At 49.0% G+C, this 27,320-nt stretch overlaps 1 protein-coding gene across 1 annotated transcript; it reads left to right on the top strand.

The window, feature by feature from the left end:
• The first annotated feature begins 4,144 nt into the window (after window positions 1-4,144).
• Window positions 4,145-20,768, top strand: LOC140897812 (E3 ubiquitin-protein ligase TRIM7). The gene is made up of 7 exons (XM_073310908.2): window positions 4,145-4,595; window positions 5,762-5,857; window positions 8,893-9,123; window positions 11,146-11,168; window positions 12,917-13,032; window positions 18,479-18,553; window positions 19,353-20,768. Exons 1-7 carry the CDS (start codon window positions 4,188-4,190, stop codon window positions 20,234-20,236), a joined length of 1,833 nt encoding a protein of 610 aa, XP_073167009.1. The 5' UTR covers window positions 4,145-4,187; the 3' UTR covers window positions 20,237-20,768.
• Window positions 20,769-27,320: the final 6,552 nt, after the last annotated feature.

Here is a 27,320-nt window from a genome sequence, read left to right as displayed (position 1 = left end):
CCCAGGGACAGTTTCGTCAGGGGACACCATGGTGGATGTAGAAACTACATACCAGAAATATTGTGAGTTTTATCATCCGGATTCAAAGACTAAGGATAGGGTTGTTGTGGCAAACTTGTTGTGCTTGGCAAACTGCTAAAGGTGATTATAATTCTGAAACTGTGCAAGTGAAGCGGGAGTTGGAACGAGTAAGGGCGGGAAGGGATATGTGGAAGGCACAAGCGGCAGGGGCAAGTTGTCAGCAGCTAGCAATCTCCGCCATCAGGGTGACCGAGAGAGCTGAACAGGCCGAGGAAGAGGGGGAACAATCTAAGGAGCTGGAGGTCCAGGTGGAGTGTTTGCGGGGATTGGTGTGAGAGCAGGGGACCTGTCCAGGCGGGAGAGCAGCAGGACCCCTGGGATCGGGGACAAAGGCGCTTCTCCTATATGACCCCAGAGACTGGAACGGGGACATATGGTATGACCCTGACCCGGGATGGCTGCCAGATGGGCCAGGAGCTCGGCTAGCCCCGGGGGCAGCTGTGCAATGGTTAACTTTCCAGCATGCCCCCCCCACAGCCCAGGGAGGGAGCCTGAGACCTGTAACTGGGGTAACTATGCAGGAAATAGCCTTGACCCCTGTGGAGATAACTTCTCTGGCTCAGGGGTTAGGGCCAGCCAAGACAAGCACATTGTCGGAATGGGCGTGTCAGTTTCTAGGGGGTTAAACCCAGAGGAGGTTAGGAAGGGGTTAAAGCCAGGGGAGGTTAGGAAGCTGTGGAGGACGGCATCCACCATACCGGCATGCGATATGGGTATCGCACTGTGGACGCAGGCAGCTGGACAGTGGCAGTCCCTGTTCGTGCTTTTCGCAACTTGGCTCAAGGAGAGGCACTGCAGGAGGTCAGCCCCCAGTATGCAGCAGGCTCCCCGGCTCTGGGGGAGGCCCCTGACGTCTTTGTGGAGAGAATGGTATTAGCGGGATTGTTAACTGGGCGGTGTCCGGCCCGTGCCCTGGGGAGAGCGATCCCCAGGACCCTGTCCGAGATTGTGGTTCCAACGGCCGAATTAAGGCTTAGTGCAGCAATGTTGCCTGACGATGTTCAGATGGCTATGGGAGTGTGGAGGCAGGGAGAGCCCCTAGACATATCACACCTTAAGGAAGCGGCGCGCCAGGCCACCAGAGCAGTTGGTCAGCTAGGAGCTGGGATTCCTGCTCCCATTGCTGCGGCTGTACCCCCAGCGCCTCAACACAGGCGCCCCCCATGGGACACCAGTCAGCTCCGCATACAGTTGTGGATGGCCTTAAAGGACCAGGGGGAACCCATGGGCCAATGGGACGGGAAACCCACGGCGTCCCTAGGACTCCACTGTATTCAGCTGGAGTTGAAGCTCCCAGAGCCAGGAGGCGATATTTGGGCCAAAAAAGCAACCTCAAATTAGGGGAGCCCCGACTCTCTGAGCTCCCAATAACTGGGAGAGGAAAGCACCCAGGGATGGACCTGGGTGGGACCTCTCCAGGTGGACTCGGCAGGAAAGTTGCAGTCGCACCTTTGGGTGGGGGCACCATATGAGCACCCTGAGACATCTGAACTAGATTTTCTGGCGCTGGTGGACACCGGCATGGCTGTCTCACTGCTTCCCTGCCCTGTGCCGGGAGTGCCAATCCAGGGAACCATTGAGATCCAGGGATTTGATGTCCCTGCACCAAGGTGCCAAGTGTTGGGATGACTGGTCATCCGGGTGGGGAATCATACCCGAAGATGGCCCTGGATTTATAGCCCCGCAACTACAGAACCAGTTTTGGGCATAGATTGCTTGCGGGAGGGAGGAATAGTGGTTGATTGTGCTAACAAAGGTTTATAGAGGACCCCAAAGAAAGACTGGACCCCTGAAGTAGGGAAGGGAGATACCGGATTGTTGACGGTAGTATGTTGGGAGTGGCGGCAGTGACCGGGGATAGCAAGGAGGAATGGAGGAAGCATTTTCCCCAGGCATGGGTGGCTCACAAGCTGGACTGTGGTAAATGGACTGGGGAACCAGTGAAAATAGAAGGACCAGCGGTCCCCCCACAGAAACAATGTCCTATCCCCACTGTGGCACGCCAGGCAGTAGCAGAGATAGTTAGAGAGCTGGAAGGGCAGGGAGTAGTGAAAAGAATGACTTTCCCCTTTAACTTCCCCATATGGCCTGTGAGGAAAGCTGATGTCTCACGGAGACTGACTGTCAACTATCGGAGAGTCAATGCAGTGACCCCCCAGTGGGCACCAGTAGTCGCAGACATGACCCAGGTGTTGCAAGACATACCAAGGGAAGTGATAGTGTTCCAAATTGACCAAAGCCCCCATAGGAAGTGGGTCCATTGGGGACAGCTCAAGCATGAAGGGGGAACCACCCTGACTCCATGTTCCTCTCTACGGTTTACAATGTTTAAGTCTTTTTCGCAGCTTCTGTTTTTCAGAGCACCGGAGAGAGCTGGTACCAGCTGAAGGACAATTGGAACATACCATGGTGCATTGTGGCGACAAACTTCTATGTTGTCTTATGTTCTGTGTTTCGTGTTTCGTGTTTCATATCTCATGTTTGTCTTGTAGCGCTTGTCTCATTGCTAGCATTACGGTGTATGGTGTTTGGGGAAAGGGGGGATATTGCATTAGGCAACAAACCATACGCACAGCCCTTTGTAACTCTAATCAGACCCCTCCCTCTCCCTACCCCTCCGCCTCCTGCCAAATTGTCAATCACACACCTATCCCCCTGGTGGCCACCTCTGTCCAAAAGCCTGTGATACATCAAGATTATTACTGCCTCTTTACCGATTGTTTCACCTCCCCACCGAATGCTCTTATTTTCATCTCAATGTAGTACATGAGAATGGCTGTTTGACACTCATTACATCCGCCGGTCAATATTTTGATATGTATTTTTGTTACTGTGGACATGCTACGTGTAATGAAAATCTGGAATTGCTCCGGCAATCAAAGCACTGGCATGGATGAGCGGCGGCACGCCATCCCCCTTTGGATGATCACCACAGTTTGGGTGACCAAGGGGTGGGAAATGTTTTGTGTAAAGCCTCCGCTCAATCCAGTAGAATGTGATTGTCAGATCTGTAACTTTTCAGTCATTGCTAGTATGATCATTGAGTTCTGTAACCTTTTGCAAACTTTGTAACTTTAGTTATTGTTAGCATAGCCCTTTAAGTTTTGTAACTTGTGCAAGCTTTGTAACCTTTTCAGTTACCACTTTGTATAACCTCCAAGCTTTGCAATGTTCCATCAGGCGATCAGAGAGAGTGTGAACAAGGGAGTATGTGTGGGAGATAAGGGAGTGTGAACCAGGGAGTGTATGTGGGACTGAGTGGAGAGGAACTGCAAGGAGAAAAGAGCCAGGAGCCAGGTTTGTCTGATGTAATCTGCCCTGAGAAGGTGATCACGGAGTCCTGTAAAGAAAAGAAGAACCTGGTATGCATGAAAGGAACAAGGTCTGGGAATGCTTCTCTGTGATGGACACAGAAGGAAAAACTCAGTGTATGTGACAGGAGCCACCCAGTTCCAGCAAAAGGAAGGCACGCACACAAGCCTCCTGCTTCTTGACTTGCTCACTGGCCCGGATCCGTGACCGCAGGCGGACACACCAGATCTACTATGCTTCGGCTTCTCGGGTTCCTCTGCCGTCTCCGGTAACTCTCCACCTGTGGGGGTGCATGAGGGTATGAATGCGGGGAATGTGTGCGTGCATGAATAATCTCCATCCCTTTTCTGTTTGATCCAATAGTGGCATTTAATAAAACCAATATAAGTGTAATCCTGGGTTGGTTTCTAGGGAAACTGAGGTAACAAACAAGTCACTGTATGAAATTTTAGTTTGCACTGACTTCGCTAGTGCTTTTTATGTAACCTGTTGTAAACCGAGGCAAATATCTAGAGGAGTTGGTGTGCCCCCTGGAAGACCTGAGTTCCCCCAGGGGTACACGTACCCCTGATTGAGAACCCCTGGGCTGAAGGACCAGAGAGCTGTATTCTCCTCTCTAGGACTCAACGGGGTTGTCCACCAGCACAATCACACAGCTCCCAGCACAGCCAGGGTCAATGAGAGGGATCCAGGAGCTCAGCCAATGAGAGGGATCCAGGAAATGAAACCTGCAGCTGGGCTGTACCAGAGAAGTGAAACTAACTTGGTCCCCCACATCTGCAGTGCAGGGAGCCATGGCTGCTGTGCAAAAACTCCAGGATGAAGCCACTTGTTCCATCTGTCTGGAGTATTTCCAAGCCCCGGTGTCTATCCACTGCGGGCACAACTTCTGCCGGGCCTGCATCAGCCAGTGCTGGGGGGAGTCGGAGCCCAACTTCTCCTGCCCCCAGTGCAGAGAAACCGCCCAGCAGAGAAACTTCAGGCCCAACAGGGAGCTGGCGAACATGGCGGTGCTGGTGAAACAGTTGAAGTTACAAGCAGGGAAAGAGCCAGAGGGGGAGCGCGTGTGTGAGAAACACGGGGAGCCTCTGAAACTCTTCTGTGTGGAGGATCAAAGCCCCATCTGCGTGGTGTGTGACAGATCCAAGGCTCATAGAGACCACCCTGTGATACCAATCGAAGAGGCTGCCCAGGAGTACAAGGTAGGAAAACACCATCAATGATTCGAAACCCAGCTGGCAGGAATTGGATAAAGTCTGACCTTGGAATTACTAATCTGTGTTCTTTACTTTAAAGGATTTGGGGGTCTGTTAGGGTGATCAGATGTCAAGTGTGAAAAATCAGGGTGGGAGTTAATAGAGTCCTATGTAAGACAAAGCCCCTGATATCAGGACAGTCCCTATAAAATGGGGACATCTGGTCACCCTAGGGTCTGTGAATTAGACCTAAGTCATGCTGCCTTTTGCCTGTTTAACAACTCTCTTTGTAACCAGGTTCTGTAGGAGCAGGACAGATTAAAAAATGTATTAAAGCTAAGGTTAAAAAAATTACATAGTACACAGGTTAAGAAAAGAGTGTCTGTACATCTGGGTATAGTGCTTAGATTATCCACAAATACAGGGTTTGTTTTAAAAGTCATAAGATACATAGCACATAATCAGCAATAAACCAAATTTAGGTGAATACATTTAACAATACAGTTTAGATATTAGCATCCAAGTTTTTGGGTACATCACTCATGAAAAGATATACAGAGAGTGGGTTGTGGAAAGCAAATATATCAAAGAGTGAAGACTGTCCCTCAATAATTGAAAATTTGGGGTAGGTTGTCCATTAGAAAATACAACCATCAGGGTAGTATTTCAGTCACACCCAAGGAAATGAAGAATGAATCTCTCATCTGCTATAGCGGCTCAGCTGCGGGTAGCCTCTCACTGGAAAAAGAAAAACAGCCCAACCAGAGAGAAATTTATTCTGCCTCTGTCTGTGCCAGTCATTTCAGTCTCCTAAGAGTAACAATTCAATTCTTCCTTCCAAAACATCCTGGCCAGTCATAAACCAGCACAGTGGACTATTCAGAGCCTCTGGGTTACATGGATTATCCAGACCAGGGTTATAATATTGCTAACCAATAAAACAATCCAGTAAATTGTGAGATGCAAATCTGGTTACATTCAAAAGCTCTAGGAAGTGAGTTTTCCTACAAACAGCACCAGCAACTCCTGTAAAGTTGAATACATTGTGTAAATTCTTTCTAAAGTCTGAATCGGATCCATAGGTTTTGTTTATTTAAATTGTTTTCTGTGAAGAAGACAGCCAGGATGCCCCTCCCAGCAGAACAGATCACATGCCGTGTTTCTTTGCTCAGGAACGAATCTGGACACAACTGCAGACCCTGAAGGAAGAGAGAGAAAAACTCCTCAAATACAGACAGGCCAAGGAGGGGAAAAGCCAGGAATACCTGGTAGGTTCCTGTTATGAATCTGTAGGTTGGTGGTGGGGGGGAATAACACGACTACTGCTTACTGACTAAGGGTGTCTCTGAAGGCCGACCCCCCCCCCTCCATTTTTCCCTCTCTTCAGGATCCTTTAAGAACTCTCAGAGGCTTTCTCTGGTAAACGGTACCCGTTCTGGTTCATACCAGAACCAGTTTACAACAAGCCAAAGTCCATTCCAAGAACACAAAGAAAAAGTCCATATTTAGCTCTAGAGAGAGAGAGAGAGAGAGAAGGTGGGTGAGGTAATATCTTTTATTGGACCAACTTCTGTTGGTGCAACGTACAAGCTTTTGAGATGCTGGTCCGCTAAAAGATGTCACCTCACCTACCGTGTCTGTCTAATATCCTGACCAGCTATGGAAGATATTTAGCTCGGGCACTTTCTCTCTCCCTCCCCTGCCCCCCCGGGCTCTTCTTCCATTCTGGTTTGATCTCCCAAATGTTCCCCCTCACTGGAGCTCCGACACCCACTCCCAAACACAGTCAGGGTTTCCCAGCGCCCGGAGCCTCCTGCTCACTGGGCTTTACCCTCCTAGCTTCCTGGTGTCATGGTCCTGCCGGAGCCTTCCTCTGCAGCTACGTATACACTGCTGCCTAGGTCAGCAAAACTTCTGTCGCTCGGGGGGGTGAATATTCCACCCCCCCCCCGCCCCCCGAGCGACGTCAGTTACACCGACATGTTCACAGTGCTTCTCCCACCGACATAAGTTATGCTGCTCCCGGGTGATTTTTTTTATGGCAATCGGAGAACATAGAGCGTTGTACGTGTAGACATTGCCTTCCTCTTTGCACTAGCCATTCCCTGAGGACAGCCACCTCTATCTGCTCTTTGCCGGCAATTGCCTGATTCCCCTCAGCTGGGGCTTTGTCCAAAATCTGGATTGGTTTCACCCAGTGGTCCCAAAACGTTTGAAGGTCGCACCCCCCTCCATCCCTGTCCAAGCCTGCTCCTGCTGGGAGTGGGGCCATGGCTCCGGATGGGGGGAGAGGCTGGGGCCATAGCTGGGGCTGGAGCCACAGCCAGGGCCTGGGGGGCAGGGCTGGAAGCAGAGCTGCGCTGAGGGGCCAGGTGCGGGGTTGGGAGCTGAGGCTGTGGCTGCAGGTGGGACTGAAGCAGAGCTGGGGACGGGGAGGGGCTGGGCGGCGCTCCCTCCCTGCCCCCTGTGGGGGCTGGCTCAGGCCCCGCTGCACCCCCTGAAGGGGGGAGCGCCCCACAGTTTGGGGACCTCTGGCTTAGCCCCACACTCTTCAGCTCCTGGGGCAAGGGGCCCTGTTCCAGGGTGTGTCTTGGGTTTGCACAGCTCCTCTGTTCCTCTCGCTCTTTGCATGCATGTTTGCAGCCGTGTGTGCATCACAGTTGCCCACTTTCACGCAGTAAATAAGCACCCTGACTTTCACAATAAGCCAAAAATCTAGCTAATCCCATTTCAAAACAAGGCCAAAACAAGCCAATCCCTAAGAACGCCAACACTCTGTGAGACTAGATCCCCCTGGAGTGCAGTCTGGGACTGTGGTGGGCCCACTGTGCACCCCTGACTCTCTCCTCCCCTTGCCCTGTGTGCTCCCCCTTGCCCCTGCTTGCTGGGAGCCAATCAAAAAAAAGAAGCAACAAGCCAAACAAGCAACAAGCCACAAGCCCCAAACTAGCCAATAAGCAACACATAAGCCAATTAAGCCAAAACCAAGTCCAATGTCTGCATTTTTTTCCTCGGGTTTGGCATGTCTGGTGTGTGTCTTTCTTTTGTCTCTGCATGAGCATCGTGATTCTCCTAAATTGTTTGTTTTGATCTATACTGATTTTCACCCCTTCCTTCGGCTTCTGTCCCAATAAACCGCTGCCCTTGTCGCTCTGAAACCTGCTCTTGGAAGAATCTGGTTTGTTGGAGCCCATTGATCAGATGATACATGAAGAGGCAGCAGAAAGACAAATTAGGGCCAACACAGCATTAAGAGACATTATGACCAAAGTGGGAAGCTTTAGGGGAAAACACTGATCTACTGGCGTGGGGGGAGTTTCTATCAAAAGGCCCTGTTGACATTTCACAAGTGGCAATGAAATTCTCTTGAATGTGCACACCTGGCCATGGGGGGGGGGGGGGGGGGGGGTCAATGAAAATATGTTACTTTTAGGGCTGTCAATTAATTGCACTTAACTCAAGTGATTAATTTGTTTTTAGTTACCTCAATTAAAAAAAATTAATCACGATTAATTGCAGTTTTAATCTCACTGTTAAACAATAATACCAATTTAAATGTATTATAAATATTTTTGGATGTTTCCTACATTTTCAAATATATTGATTTCAATTACAACACAGAATACAAAGTGTACAGTGCTCACTTTATATTATAATTTTTGATTACAAATATTTGCACTGTAAAAAGGATAAAGAAATCGTATTTCAATTTACTTTATACAAGTACTGTAGTGCAATCTCTTTAACATGAAAGTGCAACTTACAAATGTAGAATTGTTTTTTACATATCTGCACTCAAGTATAAAACAATGTAAAACTTTAGAGCCTACAAGTCCACTCAGTCCTACTTCTTGTTCAGCCAATCACTAAGACAAATTTGTTTATCTTTTTGGGAGATAATGCTGCTTGCTTCTTATTTTGTAGCCAGCGTTGCAAGGTATTTACGTGTCAGATAGGCTAAACATTTGTATGCCCCTTCATGCTTTGACTTCTAGATTGCATCTTTTGTTTATCTTTTTTTACAGTGCAAATATTTGTAATAAAAAAAAAACAATGTAAAGTGAGCCCTGTACACTTTGTATTCTGTGTTGTAATTGAAATCAACATCCAAAAATATTTATAATAAATTTAAATTGGTATTCTATTATTGTTTAACAGTGTGATCTAAACTGATTATTATTTTTAATCTTGCAGTTGATTTTTTGAATCGTTTGACAGCCCTAGTTAATTTACATCTGGTGCAAGGTATGCCACGACATGTCCCCTGCCCTACCTTTTCCTTATTTGTGTCTGCCCGTTACAGGAGAAGACGGATGATGAGAGACGGAAAATCATGTCTGACATTCTGCAATTGCGCCAGCTGTTGGAGGAACAAGAGCGACTCCTGCTGGCCCAATTGGGAGGCCTGGAAAAGGAGATTGGGAAGATGCAGAATGAAAATGTCACCAAACTCTCAGCGGAGATTTCCCGTCTCAGTGAGTTGATCAGTGAGATGGAGGGGAAGTGCCAGCAGCCCGCGAGTGAATTCCTGCAGGTGAGACCCCTGATTCTTGCAAGGCATTTGGGGAAGGGGGAGAGGATAAAACTCACGAGTCATGGAGTGCAAAATTCAGACCTCAGTATAGAGCTCACAGTGTGTAGTTTTTAAACAAATTATGTTGCTATTAATGAATTTTCCTCCTCCCTGTGAGTAGGAAACTGAGACCCAGCGAGATTAAGGGAACGTCTCCGCTGCAAGCAGGAGTGTGACTGCAGCTCATGTAGACATGCCTGAGTCAGCGTTGATCTAGCTCGCTCCAATAACAATTGCTGGGAAGCCAGGGCAGTGCAGGTGGCACCATGGACTCACTGCTCAAGTACATACCCAGGGTCCCAGCTGGGGTGTATAATCCATGCTGCTGCAGCAGCTTCACTGCTATTTTGATTGGAGCTAGCTCACGTACGTCCCCACATGCTGCACGTGCAGTCATGCCTCGGATGGCAGTGTAGCCGTGCCTTAAGTGAGTGCCACTCTGTCTCTGCCCAAGAGCTGAATGGAGTTTTCCTGCACCTCAATCAAGTGCTTGGCCACAAAGCCAAACGTCCTCTCCTACAGATATCATTGCCCTCTGCTGGCTGGGTAAAGAACCCAGGAGAAGGGCTTAGAAGGCAGATATGCTAACCACTTAAACACCAACTCAGCAGCATTGGGATGGTGTGTAGCCAAATACCGAGGCCCATGTGGCTACTTCATTCAAACACAGATCTGGAAATGAGGATGATAATTATTAATTACTGTTACACTTATTTGTGGTCCAAAGTGATTGTGACAGGGAAGTACAGTTAACTAAGCAGTTAGGTACAGAGGATATCCCTGAGATTACACTGTTAAAGAGAATCATAGAAAGTAGGACCGGAGGGGATCTCGAGAGGTCATGTAGTCCTGTCCCCTGCATGGAGGCAGGGTCTCTAGGCCATCCCTGACAGGTGTTTGTCTAAACTGTCCTTAAAAACCTCCAGTGACTGAGATTCCACAACCTTCCTATGTAATTTGTTCCAGAGCTTAACCACCCTGCCAGTTAGGAAGCTTTTCCTAATGTCCAACCGAAACCTCCCTTGCTGCAATGTAAGCCCATTGCTTCCTGTCCTGTCCTCGGTGGTTAAGAACAATTTATCACCCTTCTCTTCATAACAACCTTTTACATACTTAAAGATGGTTATCATGTCCCCCTTCAGTCTTCTCTTTTCCAGACTAAACAACCCCAATTTTTTTCAATCTTCCCTCATAGGTCATGTTTTCTAGACCTTTACTCATTCTTGTTGCTCTTCTCTGGACTTTCTCCAATTTGTCCACCTCTTTCCTGAAGTGTGGTGTCCAGAACTGGACACAATACTCCAGTTGGGGCCTAATCAGCACAGAGTAGAGTGGAAGAATAACTTCTTGTGTCTTGCTTACAACACTCCTGCTAATTCATCCCAGAATGATGTTTGCTTTTTTTGCAACAGTGGTTACACTGTTGACTCATAATTAGCTTGTGGTCCACTATGACCCCCAGATCCCTTTCCGCAGTACTCCTTCCTAGGCAGTCATTTCCCATTTTGTATGTGTGCAACAGATTGTTCCTTCCTAAATGGAGCACTTTGCATTTGTCCTTTTTGAATTTCATCCTATTTAATTCAGACCATTTCTCCAGTTTGTCCAGATCATTTTGAATTCTAATCCTGTTCTCCAAAGTACTTGCAGCCCCTCCCAGCTTGCTTTCGTCCACAAACTTTATAAGTGTACTCTTTCTGCCATTGTCCAAATAATTTATGAAGATATTGACTAGAACTGGATTCAGGAGAGATCCCTGTGGGTCCCCATTTGATATGCCCTTCCAGCTCGATTATGAACTATTGATAACGCTTCTCTGAGTACGGTTTTTCAAACCTTAGAGCAGGTATGTCGAGGCTTCTATTGCTCTAGTTTACATGTGAGATAAATAAAAAAATTAAAGGGCACCAAGATAATTTGTCAGCTCTGATTCATGTCCCTGTGATACGGAGCTCCTTTTCTCTCTCTCTCTCCCTCCTCTAGGATATCAGAAGCATCTTGAGCAGGTACGTGGCTCCTCACTTCCTCTGATCCCTCACGGTGCTGGGAAAGGGCTTGCATATGCATCTTCCCAGCCACTAATCTTCCCTGCTTAAAGACATGCTGGGTAGAGTTGATTGGGAGACAGGGGATGAGTCACTGGATGGTCCCCTGTTCTGTTTGGTCCCTCTGGGGCACCTGGCCTTGGCCACTGTCGGCAGACAGGACACTGGGCTAGATGGACCTTTGGTCTGACCCTGTCTGGCCGTTCTTATGTTTTTATGATTAACCCCCCCTCCCCCCCCCCCCCCCCAAAAAAAACCCCACGGGGAAAGAAATACAAACACGGCAAAGTCATTTTTATTCCACAAGCTTCAAAAAGCAGCGTTTCCTTTTCCTTAATGTACCTATTTTCATTTATTTACTTGGGTTTTAAGAAAGTATTTTCTTTTTTTTCCAATTTAAAAAAAAACCCACTGAAAACAAAAGATTGATAACACAGTTTTCAAAAGTGCCTGAGTGACTTAAGAGCCTGAACAGCACCAGACTTAGACTCCTGGGGCCCGGAACCTCAAAGGTATTTAGGCCCTTCACTCCCATTGATTTCAGTGGAAGATAGGCACCTAAATATGTCTGGCAGTCTGGGCCTAACCCTTCCCCCCCCTCAGTTGGAGGGAGTACTTGAACTGGGGGTTTCCAATGTCCACGGTGACTACTGGAATCCCTGGGCTAGAAGTTCTGAAGGAGTCTCTTGTCCCCCCAGCCATTTTGTGTAAGTTCTCCAGTAAGCATGGGTGGCGCGTATAAAAGGCCAGGGAAGGCTGAGCCTCCTGAAAAGGCCGGCCATGCAGGGGGGAAATGCCGCAGATACAGCACGGGTCACCTGTCTGGAGGCGTGCTGGCCAGCCACTGCCTTTGGAGAACCAGAAGCAAAGCTCCATGGAAGTGGGAAGGTCCCCCACTGGTGCCTGGACCATGGCCTTGCCTTCGCTCCGCCCTACCCCCACTCGACCTCTTCCCCCATGGCCCTGCCTGCCTCTTTCCACCCATGCTGTGTTTCTCTTCCCCCGAGGCCACTCCCTGCCCACCCCTTGCTCCTCTCCATCCCTCCCCGCCGCCCCCGGGTTGCTTGCATAAGGCAGGAAAAAGTGATGGGGCCAGGGCTGGGCCTCCAGGGGAAGAGGCCAAATAGGGGCGGGGTCTCAGGGGCATGGTCTCTAGGGTGGGGCCATGGTCCAGCCACCAGTGGCCCCCGCCTCACTTCTAGGGAGCTTCCAGCGTGTGAATCTCCCCAAATGGAAGACTCATGTGCCACCTATGCCAATAGGGACCCAATCCAGCAGAGGTGATGTCTGAGCATGGTTACCAAATTGGGCTGCACGGGAGGCTTAGGCAGAGGAATGCCTCTCTTCCCCCAGTTAGTGGATTGTTCTGGGGCTTGGGCATCCGGACATCTGGTGAGAAGCAAGAACGTAGGCACCTAGGGCACTTGCACTGTGAAAATGTCAATGCTGAGCAAATTTAGGTGCCTTTAGGGTTTGGCAGCAGCTGGAGCACATGGATTGTGGCACCTAAAATCGGGACATTGGCACCCAAATCTGAGGTTTTGTTGCCCAAGTAACTTTGTGGAGCTGGGCCTACCTGCCCCGAGTAGAGCAAGTTATCCAGCAGGCTGCTCCACTTCACAGCTTTCACTTCCAAGATGATCAGAACATAATGAATGCATAATTACACAGCAAACTGCGATTCCTTAGCAAAGCCTGTTTCTCTCTAGGTGTGAGAAAGGGAAGGCCCAGGTGGCGGTGGAAAGTCCTTCTGAGCTGGAAAAGAGAATCTGTGATTTCTCCCAGAAAAGGATCATTCTGGAGAAGTTTCTGAGGGAATTCAAAGGTATCAAGAAGTGCAAATCAAAATGTCACTGTGGGAAGACATGGGCTCTGGATAAACAGTGTTGATGTCAAGCCCAACTCAATAATAGTAAAAAAATAGGTTATACATTCCCGGGAAGGGCCAAGGGAAGAGAAAATGTTATATCATAAAAATAAGACCAATAGGATCTTGTAAAGGGGATAAGGCAAAATGCCCCATTTATTGTAAATATAATACAAAGATAAAAACACACAATTCTATGTTAGGTTTCAGAGTAACAGCCCTGTTAGTCTGTATTCGCAAAAAGAAAAGGAGGACTTGTGGCACCTTAGAGACTAACCAATTTATTAGAGCATAAGCTTTCGTGAGCTACAGCTCACTTCATCAGATGCATATCGTGGAAACTGCAGCAGACTTTATATATACACAGAGAATATGAAACAATACCTCCTCCCACCCCACTGTCCTGCTGGTAATAGCTTATCTAAAGTGATCATCAGGTGGGCCATTTCCAGCACAAATCCAGGTTTTCTCACCCTCCACCCCCCCACACAAATTCACTCTCCTGCTGGTGATAGCCCATCCAAAGTGACAACTCTTTACACAATGTGCATGACAATCAAGTTGGGCTATTTCCTGCACAAATCCAGGTTTTCTCACATCCCCCCCACCCCCATACACACACACAAACTCACTCTCCTGCTGGTAATAGCTCATCCAAACTGACCACTCTTCAAGTTTAAATCCAAGTTAAACCAGAACATCTGGGGGGGGGGGGTAGGAAAAAACAAGAGTACCAACGTACATGGCAGAGGGGCACACTATGCTTCTCTACAAAAGAAAAAGGACACTAAACTTTCTAAACTACTACATGCTACAAGGGGCCACAGCAATGGTTCCCTCAACCCACCTAGCAATATTGTTAACCTATCCAACTATACTCTCAGCCCAGCAGAAGCAGCTGTTCTATCTCGGGGCCTCTCCTTCTGCCCCTCCACCCCCACGAACATGACACAGTTCTGTGGTGACCTAGAATCCTATTTTCGACGTCTCCGACTCAAGGAATATTTCCAAAATACCTCTGAACAGCATACTAATCCACAGAGGTCTCCCTACCAACACTACAGAAAGAGGGATTCTAGGTGGACTCCTCCTGAAGGTCGAAACAGCAGACTGGACTTCTACATAGAGTGCTTCCGCTGATGTGCACGGGCTGAAATTGTGGAAAAGCAGCATCACTTGCCCCATAACCTCAGCCATGCGGAACGCAATGCCATCCACAGCCTCAGAAACAACTCTGACATCATAATCAAAAAGGCTGACAAATGAGGTGCTGTTGTCATCATGAATAGGTCGGAATATGAACAAGAGGCTGCTCGGCAGCTCTCCAACACGAGTTTCTACAAGCCATTACCCTCTGATCCCACTGAGAGTTACCAAAAGCAACTACAGCATTTGCTCAAGAAACTTCCTGAAAAAGCACAAGATCAAATCCGCACAGACACACCCCTGGAACCCCGACCTGGGATATTCTATCTACTACCCAAGATCCATAAACCTGGAAATCCTGGGCGCCCCATCATCTCAGGCGTTGGCACCCTGACAGCAGGATTGTCTGGCTATGTAGACTCCCTCCTCAGGCCCTACGCTACCAGCACTCCCAGCTACCTTCGAGACACCACTGACTTCCTGAGGAAACTTCAATCCATCGGTGATCTTCCTGATAACACCATCCTGGCCACTATGGATGTAGAAGCCCTCTACACCAACATTCCACACAAAGATGGACTACAAGCCGTCAAGAACACTATCCCCGATAATGTCACGGCTAACCTGGTGGCTGAACTTTGTGACTTTGTCCTTACCCATAACTACTTCACATTTGGGGACAATGTATACCTTCAGATCAGCGGCACTGCTATGGGTACCCGCATGGCCCCACAGTATGCCAACATTTTTATGGCTGATTTAGAACAACGCTTCCTCAGCTCTCGTCACCTAAAGCCCCTACTCTACTTGCGCTATATTGATGACATCTTCATCATCTGGACCCATGGAAAAGAAGCCCTTGAGGAATTCCACCATGATTTCAACAATTTCCATCCCACCACCAACCTCAGCCTGGTCCAGTCCACACAAGAGATCCACTTCCTGGACACTACAGTGCTAATAAACAATGGTCACATAAACACCACCCTATACCGGAAACCTACTGACCGCTATTCCTACCTGCATGCCTCCAGCTTTCACCCTGACCACACCACACGATCCATCGTCTACAGCCAAGCTCTGCGATACAACCGCATTTGCTCCAACCCCTCAGACAGAGACAAACACCTACAAGATCTCTATCAAGCATTCTTACAACTACAATACCCACCTGCAGAAGTGAAGAAACAGATTGATAGAGCCAGAAGAGTTCCCAGAAGTCACCTACTACAGGACAGGCCTAACAAAGAAAATAACAGAACGCCACTAGCCATCACCTTCAGCCCCCAACTAAAACCCCTCCAACGCATTATTAAGGATCTACAACCTATCCTAAAGGATGACCCAACACTCTCACAAATCTTGGGAGACAGGCCAGTCCTTGCCTACAGACAGCCCCGCAACCTGAAGCAAATACTCACCAACAACCACATACCACACAACAGAACCACTAACCCAGGAACTTATCCTTGCAACAAAGCCCGTTGCCAATTGTGCCCACATATCTATTCAGGGGACACCATCACAGGGCCTAATAACATCAGCCACACTATCAGAGGCTCGTTCACCTGCACATCCACCAATGTGATATATGCCATCATGTGCCAGCAATGCCCCTCTGCCATGCACATTGGTCAAACTGGACAGTCTCTACGTAAAAGAATAAATGGACACAAATCAGATGTCAAGAATTATAACATTCATAAACCAGTCGGAGAACACTTCAATCTCTCTGGTCACGCAATCACAGACATGAAGGTCGCTATCTTAAAACAAAAAAACTTCAAATCCAGACTCCAGCGAGAAACTGCTGAATTGGAATTCATTTGCAAATTGGATACTATTAATTTAGGCTTAAATAGAGACTGGGAGTGGCTAAGTCATTATGCAAGGTAGCCTGTTTCCTCTTGTTTTTTCCTACCCCCCCCCCCCGATGTTCTGGTTTAACTTGGATTTAAACTTGAAGAGTGGTCAGTTTGGATGAGCTATTACCAGCAGGAGAGTGAGTTTGTGTGTGTATGGGGGTGGGGGGGATGTGAGAAAACCTGGATTTGTGCAGGAAATAGCCCAACTTGATTGTCATGCACATTGTGTAAAGAGTTGTCACTTTGGATGGGCTATCACCAGCAGGAGAGTGAATTTGTGTGTGGGGGGGTGGAGGGTGAGAAAACCTGGATTTGTGCTGGAAATGGCCCACCTGATGATCACTTTAGATAAGCTATTACCAGCAGGACAGTGGGGTGGGAGGAGGTATTGTTTCATATTCTCTGTGTATATATAAAGTCTGCTGCAGTTTCCACGATATGCATCTGATGAAGTGAGCTGTAGCTCACGAAAGCTTATGCTCTAATAAATTGGTTAGTCTCTAAGGTGCCACAAGTACTCCTTTTCTTTTTACACAATTCTATGTCACTACAATTCCTTACTTATACCTTATTTATACACACATCCATTCATACATTCATTCTGCTTAGTTGTTATAGTTAACCAGCCTAGAAGTTGCCCGTGACAGAGTACTGGCCAGGTAGCCTGTTCACAAGAGTGGAGTCAAGTCCGTGTCAGATGCACATCCGATGCTCCTGGAGGGTGGCAGCAGAACCAGACTCAAAGTTCTCACTTTCTAGAGTCCATTTTTATAGGAATTTATTCCTATGCCAGTCCATGGGAATTGCTTCATCATGTTGTTGCTGAATCAATCAGCAGATGGCACATTCCTGACGGCTGCGTGCTGCCAGATGTTATCTTGTTCTTCGGTTCTTCCATCCTTGAGGCTGTTGGGTGGATTCCAGTCTGCCCTCTGGGGGTCATCTGATTGTCTCCACTCTGCACATTCTTCGGCCCATTGATACTGAATTCCTAGGCTGGCACCTTCCGAACCATTCATTCATTACCATTATTCATCTGAACCAATCATTCATTCACATACGTTCTTTATCTTAATCACAGTTATTCTACTGTCTTTTTAACTTTTGGGGTGTTGCTAATTCATTTGAAACTCCCTGTCTTTTAATATGTAAAGTGAGATAAAACTACAGAGGGTGGGAGTGTCTGTGTCATTTCTAAGAACAGTTGTTGTCACAAAATGTCAACATCAATTACAAAGGTTTCAGAGTAACAGCCGTGTTAGTCTGTATTCGCAAAAAGAAAAGGAGGACTTGTGGCACCTTAGAGACTAACCAATTTATTAGAGCATAAGCTTTCGTGAGCTACAGCTCACTTCTTCAGATGCATATCGTGGAAACTGCAGCAGGCTTTATATATACACAGAGAATATGAAACAATACCTATTCCCACCCCACTGTCCTGCTGGTAATAGCTTATCTAAAGTGATTTCCAGCACAAATCCAGGTTTTCTCACCCTCCACCCCCCCACACAAATTCACTCTCCTGCTGGTGATAGCCCATCCAAAGTGATAACTCTTTACACAATGTGCATGACAATTAAGCTGGGCTATTTCCTGCATAAATCCAGGTTCTCACATCCCCCCCACCCCCCCCCCCACACACAAACTCACTCTCCTGCTGGTAATAGCTCATCCAAACTGACCACTCTTCAAGTTTAAATCCAAGTTAAACCAGAACATCTGGGGGGGGGGGTAGGAGACTAACCAATTTATTAGAGCATAAGCTTTCGTGAGCTACAGCTCACTTCTTCAGATGCATATCGTGGAAACTGCAGCAGGCTTTATATATACACAGAGAATATGAAACAATACCTATTCCCACCCCACTGTCCTGCTGGAGACTAACCAATTTATTAGAGCATAAGCTTTCGTGAGCTACAGCTCACTTCTTCAGATGCATATCGTGGAAACTGCAGCAGGCTTTAAGGTGTTAGTCTCTAAGGTGCCACAAGTCCTCCTTTTCTTTTATCAATTACAAAGTATCACTTAGAGCAATTGAGTGGTTTACAAGCTTTATGCAGACACCATCAGCAGCTTGCAAGTGAACAAGAGACCCGAAAGATCTTTTAATTGGTAGTGCCCTGTACTTTAAATTGTGGGGGACTAATCATGGAGAATCACAAATATAATTATGGGGAATCACAAAATATGCCTACAAAAATACAATAGAGAACCAACAACAACAAGAGTGAATTTTATTATTTATGCTCTCTTCCTTTGTTTCTCTCTCTGGGTATCTGAGCTCCCTTCCCCTGAGTTTGTGTCACAGAAATAAAGCATGTCAGTTGTAGGAAACCTTATCATAAATATGAGTGTATGAAAATGCATCTCTTCTCCCCCTGTCTTCTCTCTAGACATCCTGGTATTTGAGCTGGAGGTGGAAGGGAGTCAATTTTTGGCAAAGGAGATGGAAAACGTAGGTGAAAAGGGTAAGTTTTCCCCGGGGATATTGTAACAATGAGAAGAACCGAAGAGGAGACGGGTTTGCGGATCTGGATTCACTTGCAGAAGAAAAGTCTGGGATCAAACAGAGCCAGTTTCCTACCTCATGGTAGTTTCCCGCCTCCGGAGACTTGTAGGAAAAGGGCTTGGTGGAGAGGCCATTACTGCTCTAAGCATACGACTGAGAAGAGGTGATATACAGATGGGCTGGGAGTCAGTGGTGTGATGTCTCCATCCCCCAGTGTCTCCTTGGAGCATGACTCCCATCATTCTCTCTCCTCCAGCCCCATTGCTTTCTTGTCTTTTCCTCCTGGACTCTGATGCCATATTCCCACACTTCCTGCCCTTCCATGGGTTGGGTGCCCTTGCACGGGTTGGGTGCCCTTCCACAGGGTTCCCACTGTCTTCCTTCCCCATAGGTGGTGGGTCTCTCCTTCCACCCAGTGTCACTTCCATTTCCCCATGCTGTCCCCTCCTCTCCCCTTCTCTCTGGGCTAGCCAGAGGGTTTCCCCAGTGGACAGCTGAAAATGCTCCCTCTTTCACTCAACTTTGCCCCCACTCCCACCCTAGCTGTGGGGGTACAGCAGCCCCGGTAGGAGCAGATGCAGAGTCAGTTCTTACAGTGCCTCCTAGTGCCTGGCAGAAGGGAGCTGACGTGAAATGGCTGCTCAGCCCCCTGCAGGGGCAGCTCCCTGGGACCTGAGACAGGCAGGAAATCAGGGAGGGTCCCAGCCTCTCCCGGGGCTGAGCTCTGCCCCTAACACTCAGATTCTCTCTCTCCCCAGTGAATGTGACTCTGGATCCAGACACGGCTCATCCCAAACTCATCCTGTCTGAGGATCGGCAACATGTGAAATATGGAGATGCCTGGCAGGATCTGCCCCACAATCCCAAGAGATTTGATTCTTCTCTCTGTGTGCTGGGCTGTGAGGGATTCACCTCAGGGAGACATTACTGGGAGCTGGAGGTGGGCGAAGGGGGAGGCTGGGCCGTGGGGGTAGCCAGAGAGTCGGTGAAGAGGAAGGGACCGGTCAAATATAGCCCTGAGGGAGGGATCTTCTCTGTAGCTCTGCGCAGAGGTGAGTACTGGGCACTCACCTCATCTGAAGAAATCCCCCTGTCTCTGAGCTGGGTCCCCCAGAGGATCCGGGTTTCTTTGGACTATGAAGGGGGGCAGGTGGCACTTTTCGATGCTGATCGCAAGTCCCTCATCTTCTGCTACCTGAGGGCCTCTTTCACTGGGGAGAGAGTCCTCCCTTTCTTCTGGGTGGTGGGAAAGGTGTCCTGGCTCAGACTGGCTCCTTCAGAAATGAGGTTTCAAATCCACATCTCCAACAGTCATTTTCCCCAAAAAGGTCACCATCGTGTCTGCTTCGCACCCCCAGGCTTTCTCCAATATCCAGAAAGAATGAGCAGCACTGAATTAAACCTAGCCACTGCCTCAGCAGAGCACGCAACCCCTGTCTCACACAACTCTCGGCTCAGTACCTTCCAACAAGGGAAACTGAGGCCAAACACTTGTCACCCCCGCAGGCCGATCCACCGCTATCCAGCCCATGCCACCTACCCTATAAGGGGAACAGAGCCCCATTCAGCCCAGGCAGCCACCCCCCAGCCCACAAAAAGGAAAAGTTTTTATTCCCTGTCCGACTTTCTGAAAAGTAAATAGTTTCCAGCTGCCTTGCTCCTCACTGCCCCTGTGCCCCCAGGTAACAATCTCCAGTCCACGGCCGCTCTGCTCCCCTTCACCCGCTAGAAACTGTTTCCCAGTGAGAGAGCCCAGAATGAGCCACTTTCTCTCTCCCTGGAGAGAAGCTGGGAGCTGCGGAGGGATCTAGGCCCCTGTGGGCCCTGATGGCTGGGGATGGCCAGCCAGGGAGGAGCTGGAATTCTGTTCCTCACCTTCCAGCTAAAGAACTAGCCTCTCCCCTGCTGCCCTAGTCACTCCTTGGGTTACGGAGGTGGTCAATAGCGCTGGGCAGGCTGGGAAGTTGTTTGACTGGAGGGGAGCAGAGAGGGCAGAGCCCCTTGGAGAGGGAGGCTTTGGAGTATCAGTCACTTTGTGAACGGGGCTGAGGTTTCTGTACTGTACTGATTAATCTGCTTATTTTAGGAGCAAGGGGCCAGGTTGCGGCTGTGCAATGGCTGCTTATTGCGATTCCTGTGCCAGGCTGATTCCTGAGTCCGTCCTCCTTTGTTTGTGTCCGCCTGCTTTCTCTCCTCATCTACACAGATTGTGAACTCTTAAGGGCAGGGGATGTCTTGAAATACAGCACCATTGGCCCCAGAGCCCAGACGTGTACCGGCACATGCTAACAGAGTTCCAGTACTACCCAATAACATCAGTGAACGACTTACCCCTGGAAGCATGTCCCTTTCTTTACAGCACCGCTTTGTATTTTTACAGGATAATTGGAAATTAAGATTCCCCAGCTGCAAAGAGGGTTTGGTGGACATTAGGCAGTGTTATTTGAGCAAATTCTCTCTTTTTTTAAATGATTCACATAATCTGGGCCCAAAGTGTTTTTAGAACAGGGTCTCTAGAGGATGCTAAAGGGTCCTCTTGTCTGGGCCATTTGGCATTAAATACAGAAATAAACTCAGAAGTGATCAGAAAAAGGGTTGCTGTTTCTTTGTTTGCCCCCCCCCCCCTTGAAATGTTCTGTGCCCTCAAGATGGGTTACAGGGAATGGTAGCCGCAGCCAGATGAACAGCGCCCCCCCCTTTGTCAGTTTAGAAATGGGGCAGATGTGGACAAACCCTCTTTAAGTGGAAAATGCGGCAAACACCTGTATGTGACTGGTCACCAGGCCCAAATGATAGAGCACGTCATATCTGAATGTCCCCTTTGTTCTTTTGCCGGGGACCTGAAGGACGTTCATCAGCTCACTGCTGCGGCAATGTGCTGGCTATTAAACTTAGATTTACCTTTGTAGGTGTTGCTATCTACCCAAGCCATAAGAAAGAAGAAGTAGTAGTTTAGGAAGTATCCTGCCCCATTGCACTCTGTTTAGCTTGCTGGATCCAAATCTTGACGCCTCGATGGAGCTTACATAGTCAAGGCCCCGTGTACAGGCCTCGGGACAGACATCACAGTTATTAATAGGGATCCAAACTAGGACCTTCAGCCCCCAAATGACTTGCTCCTACCCTTGGGGATAAAGGAGTTAGGCTCAGATCCTCAAAGGTGCCTAAATCCCTTTGGTTTCAATGGGAGTTAGGTGCTTGAATACCTTGTGGGCCTTACTCCTTTATGGGTATGTTTGTGTCTCCCTTACCCTAAATCTGAGCAGGTGGAGGAGAGAGGAAGATGTGTCGAGATTCTCCCTTCAGGGATAGAGAGGAGAGGGGCTGGGGTCTCTCCCACAGGATACCTTCATCCTCTACAGCTCTCCCATCTCCTCCACTGTGACCACAGGACTAGCTGGGAGCTTGCTGCAATCACTCAGGTTGTCTCACAGCTCCAGCTCCAGCATCCTCAAAGATGCTTAGGTGCCTAAATCACATATGAGCTAGGCACCTAAATATCTTGGGCCCTGTAGTCTTTCTATAGGCCTCAGCTGGCTGTGGCTCAGATCCCCAGACTGCCCAGGAGTGGGGAAGGTGACTGTCTTGAAGTGAAAAATCTTATTTGAATGTCAGAGATTAGGAGATATCTTATCGCACTCTGATTTGCCTTCAGCAGATCTTGCTTCTGGTGTTTTTTACTGTCAAGATACTTTGCTTTAACCATATTGATCCAAAGCGCTGGTTGAGCAGAGGTCCCACTTCCACAGTGGATTACAAGTTCCCTCATCAGTTGGGGAAGTGACCGTGTGTTGTGCAGAGCCAAGGATATGCTCCAAGCTCAAGGAGAAATAACAATGAATCATCAGGGCATTTCCCAGGTTGTATTTTCAGCTACAGATTAACAGGATGTTGCCCGATTTTATGGGTGATTAATAGATAATATGGGTTATAGGCTCGCCAGTTCATCTGATCAGAAGATAATAAGGTTCTTAGCCCAGAATCAGGCTACATAGAATTTGCAAGGACCTTCTATAATAAACCTATTGTAATAACAAAGAACATACTTTTAATGTAACAAATGATCAAACTTGTAAGAAAAGATATATGGGCAAGCAATCAGAATAGCCCTATAGGCCACAAGCCTGAACGGGATTAATTATATAACTCAGTAAAGCATTCCTGAACGGGAAATGTGCTAGAAATGAAGACACTTTGGTTTATTTTTGAGGGAAATCTCCAAGATTTCCTAGGATTGGGTAGCAGTACCAGGAAATGCTGCTAAAGACTGACCATCCCAGAGGGGGATTTAGTCCTGTAGGGACCAGATCCTCAAAGGTACCTAAATCCCTTGATCTGGGCCTAAAGGGAATGCTTAGATCCTGTCTTTCCCATAAGCTGACTCCACCCTCACCAGCCAGGCCCATTCTATTCTATTTATTTAATTTGGTTGAGTGAATTTCCTGGTAGCGAAAGGCTGTCAGACTCTGGGAACCACAATCCTTATTGGTCTATACCACAGACCCAACACAGGCAGCTCTATACTCAGCACCTCTTTCAAACTGCGGGCTTTTTGTTGTAGTGTAGACGTAACCTCAGAGTTTTGCAGCTAAATACAAGGTGGAACAGATAAGGAGTTAACACATGTTGCAAGGTGAAGTGAGCAGTTAACCCCTCTCCGGCTCAGGACAGAGAAGGTTAGTGGGTTACAGATTGGTGTAATGAGCCATAAATCCAGTGTTTTTTATTAAGCCCATCATTTTTGGTATCTAGCAGAAGGCAGAGAGAACAGAAACCCAGAGATCCAAGGAGACATGACCTCAGTGACTCCTGCACAGGAAATCCAAGAGGAAACCAAATGCTCCATCTGCCTGGATTATATGAAAGAGCTGGTGAACGCAGAGTATGGCCACAACTTCTGCTGAGTCTACATCACTAACTACTGCGAGGCTGGGGGAAAGGGGGATTTCGAACCTTTGTGCTGCCCAAACTGCCGAGCTCGGATCCAGAAAAGGACTCTCCAGCCCAACTGGGAACTGGTGAATAGCACTGAAACCATCAAACTCCTGGAAAGGAAGGGACAGGAGAAGCTGTGCGTAAGACACCAGGAGAAACTCAACCTGTTCTGTGAAGAGGACGGGGAAGTCGTGTGTGTGGCATGTTGGGAATCGGCAGAGCACAGATCTCACAAAGTGCTTTTCGCTGAGGAGGCTGCCCAGAAATACTAGGTAAAGTAGGAAACACTCTGCATCCCGGCCAATTCAATCCTTCCCTTTTCAGACTAATATATGCATGAACGGTGGGTATAATAGGCCAGGGGAGGCTAAGCCTCCCCTAACCCAGGCTGTGGCCCCACCCATGCTCCGCCCTTGCTTCCCCTCTCCCCCGAAGCTGGCGGGGGCTCAGCACTGCTGCTTTCCCCGAAGCCCCACCCCTGTGCTGCCCCTTCCCCCTGAGCCCCTTCCCCCAAGGCCCTGCCCCTTCCCCCCCACCAAGGCCCTGCCTTGGAACCGCTTCTTCCTCCCAAGGCCCTGCCCCCACCCTGCCCCTTCATGCCGCTCCTTCCCCCAAGGCCCTGCTGCTGCGCCATCTCTTCCCCCGAGTCTCTGCTTTGGTGCCACCCCTTCCTCCTAAGGCCCTTCCCCCACCCTGCCCCTTTCCCCCCCGAGGTCCCACCCTCATGCCACGCCCCTTCTCCCCAAGCCCTGCCCTCATGCTGTCCCTTCTCCCAGAGCCCCCCAAGCCCCTACCCTCGCACTGCCCCTTCCCCCCGAGGCCCTACCCCTGCGCCGCCCCTTCCCCCTGAGCTCCTGCCCTCACGCCACCCCTTCTCCTGAGGTTGCCTCTTCCCCCTAAGACTCCGCCCTCTGCTCACTCTTCTCCCTCCACCCCTCATTTGCCCTTACAGCCAGTAAAATGTGGGAGGGCTATGGCCCCCTGGACCCCCCCGTTCCAGCACCCCTGCTTCACAGTCACGATGAACACAGCAACCCTATCTATCCTTCAGGGAGCATTTACAGGGCTGGATTAAGGCACGGGATCTATGGACCCCTGCCTACGGCCCCCTGCTCTTGGAGTCTCCTTCTTGCATCCGATGAAGTGAGCTGTAGCTCACGAAAGCTCATGCTCAAATAAATTGGTTAGTCTCTAAGGTGCCACAAGTCCTCTTCTTCTTGCATTGGAACCCCAATTCTGCCACCCCTCCTTTTTGTAAAGTACACTTTTAGCCTTCCTGTCTGCAGAGAAAAGCTTGAAAATGAAAATCAAGCATAGGTGACCCAGTGACATCAGCCTGAGTTTGCAAAGAGCCTGAGAAAGTAGCTGGAATCCCCAGCACAGGCCTAAGGGCACGTCTACACTTAACACGCCTACGCTACTATGCCAACGCAGCTGTGCCACTATAGTGCTTTGGTGAAGATGCTCTATGCTGACGGGAGAGAGCTCTCCCACTGGCGTAGTTAATCCACCTCCCTGAGAGGCGATGCCTATGTTGGTGGGAGAAGTTCTCCTGTCAACATAGCACTGTCTACACAGGGGGTTAGGTTGGTATAACTACGTCGCTCAGGGCCCAGGGTGTGGATTTTTCACACCTCTGAGTGATGCACTTGTTTCACTATAGGTCTGTAGTGTAGACCAGACCTAAGTGAGGCAGGAGGGGAAGTGTGCATTGTGATCAACCAGGACTCCCAAGTGGACACACCATAGTCGTGAACTAATTAATGGGGGGGCCCTACTGCCTCCCCATCTCCTCCTGAGTATAGGGGTCCCCTGGTAGCTAATCCTGGTGGGGAAGGATGGACCCTGCCACCAGCATCCCCAGTGGTGGGTGGAAGGAATGGGGCCATGAGGGCGGAGTCACGGGAGTGGGAGGGTGGGCATACCTTGGTGTGTCCAGAACTCCAGATTGATTTAATCTGGCTGGCCCTGGGAAAGGTTCCCAGCTCATTCATTAGGGTTATTACACATTGCGTTGTTACCCACATTTCATTATTCACGTACAGAGCAGCCAAATGGGTGCTGGTGTCGGACATGTAAACAGGTCCCTGACCCCAAGGGCTTGCAGTCTATAAAGATGGATGCAAACCAAAGAGGAGGTAGGAAGCCAGCCGGGAGTGGCACGTCCCACCCACTCTCTCTGGAACATGCTCTGCCCGGATCCACACACACTGTGCGTTAAAAAGACCAGAGTCATTTACTCTCCCTCCCGGCCGAGTGGAGCTCAGTGCAGGATCAGAGAGGGAGGGCAGAGGTGGCTGTATGACAACTTTCCACCTCGTTATAGTATCCGCTTCTCAGGGGGGCCGCCTGGACCCCCAGCCCCAGGGACTGCTCTAGCTTACAGTCTGCTGCCATGGCCTGCAAACAGCCAGAGTGCAGTGCGGTCCGGTCACCCCAACAGCTGGCCCCTATGAAGGAGGTTGGGAAGAGGATGGCAAATGGTCATACTGCTGGTCCCGTGTGGCCAGGGATTCCCTCTTATGCCAGGGGATTCCCTCATGGGCAGGTCCAACATGTTTCTACCTCTTTTATACCACACAGAGGCTGGGATTGAACCCAGAACTGGCCGCTTTTGTCAGTGTTACTCACTTCCACCCCAACAAGTGTAAACTCATTTCTGGGGATCAAACTATCCAGATCGCTCAGAGCCAGGGCAGCGCTGGGTGCAGGGCCCCTTGCTGCTGTGCACTGGGCAGCCCGAAACGATGGCTGTCAATATTACTGCCTGGTGAGAGGATCTAGGGGAATCGCTGGAGAGAAACCTCCCACCCAGCACCTCCGGCCAGTGGGTTTTCAGACAACTGGCATCACTTCCTCCTGCCAATGCAGATGCTATAAAAAGAGTTTAATCGAAGGCTAGATTATCTCCATGCCTCCTGGCCCCACTGTTCCAGCGCCCCTGCCCAGGTGGCAGGGTTCGGGTTCAGCCCCAGGTGGCAGGGTTCGGGTTCAGCCCCAGGTGGCAGGGCTCTGGCTTAATTTCTGTGATTTATTGCTTGTTGCTCGTGTCCTGTCCGTGACTTTTAATAAAAATACCCTTGCCAAAATTGTACCCTTACCCATAACTCTTCATGAGTTTGTGCCTTCTCTGTCTCTCTGTGCACTTTATCTGTTTGTGGGCCAGGAACTGTTGTCAGAATAGCATGATTTTCAGTGCTGCATCCTGCCTCCTGCTGCCCTTTCTGCTGTTAGCCCTGGATAGCCACAGGCCAGTGATAACAGATTATCCTAATGCCAGAGATCCCACGTTATACACAGAATGTTGGGCCTCCAAGAGAGCATTAGAAAAATCTGCTCTCTATCATCCATTGTGAATATTCCTTACTAAACATTTTACGGTTGCCCCTTTGGCCCAGGAGGTTAGCCAGAACGGGGCCCTGCACAGGGAGAAATCAGTGATAACAGTCAGCTGTATTCTTTAGTGTAATCTTGTTCATTTGGGGTGGGAAAATGCATCAAGTCCTGTTTCCCTGAACACAGTACAAACAAACAGCAGCAGGCGCTTTTCTCACTCAGAATTCCCCTCGTCTGCCACTCCAGTGAGCTCTGTGCCCAAAAAACTGTCTCAACTTTCTCGCAGGTTCATATACATGATGTCTGTTTGCCTCTAACACGCAAAAACTGGAAAACATGGGTGGGGGGTATCATAGACCAGAGGAGGCTAAGCCTCCCCTAACCCAGGCCTGTGGCCCCCACCCACGTTCCCTCTCTCCCCTAAAGCTGGCAGGGGCTCTGCTCCAGCTGGTGGT

Source organism: Lepidochelys kempii, chromosome 14 (assembly GCF_965140285.1).
Source record: "Lepidochelys kempii isolate rLepKem1 chromosome 14, rLepKem1.hap1, whole genome shotgun sequence".
Lineage (NCBI taxonomy): Eukaryota > Metazoa > Chordata > Testudines > Cheloniidae > Lepidochelys > Lepidochelys kempii.
Note: the sequence above shows the minus strand (reverse complement) of the source record. Positions and strands in the feature narration are given on the sequence as shown.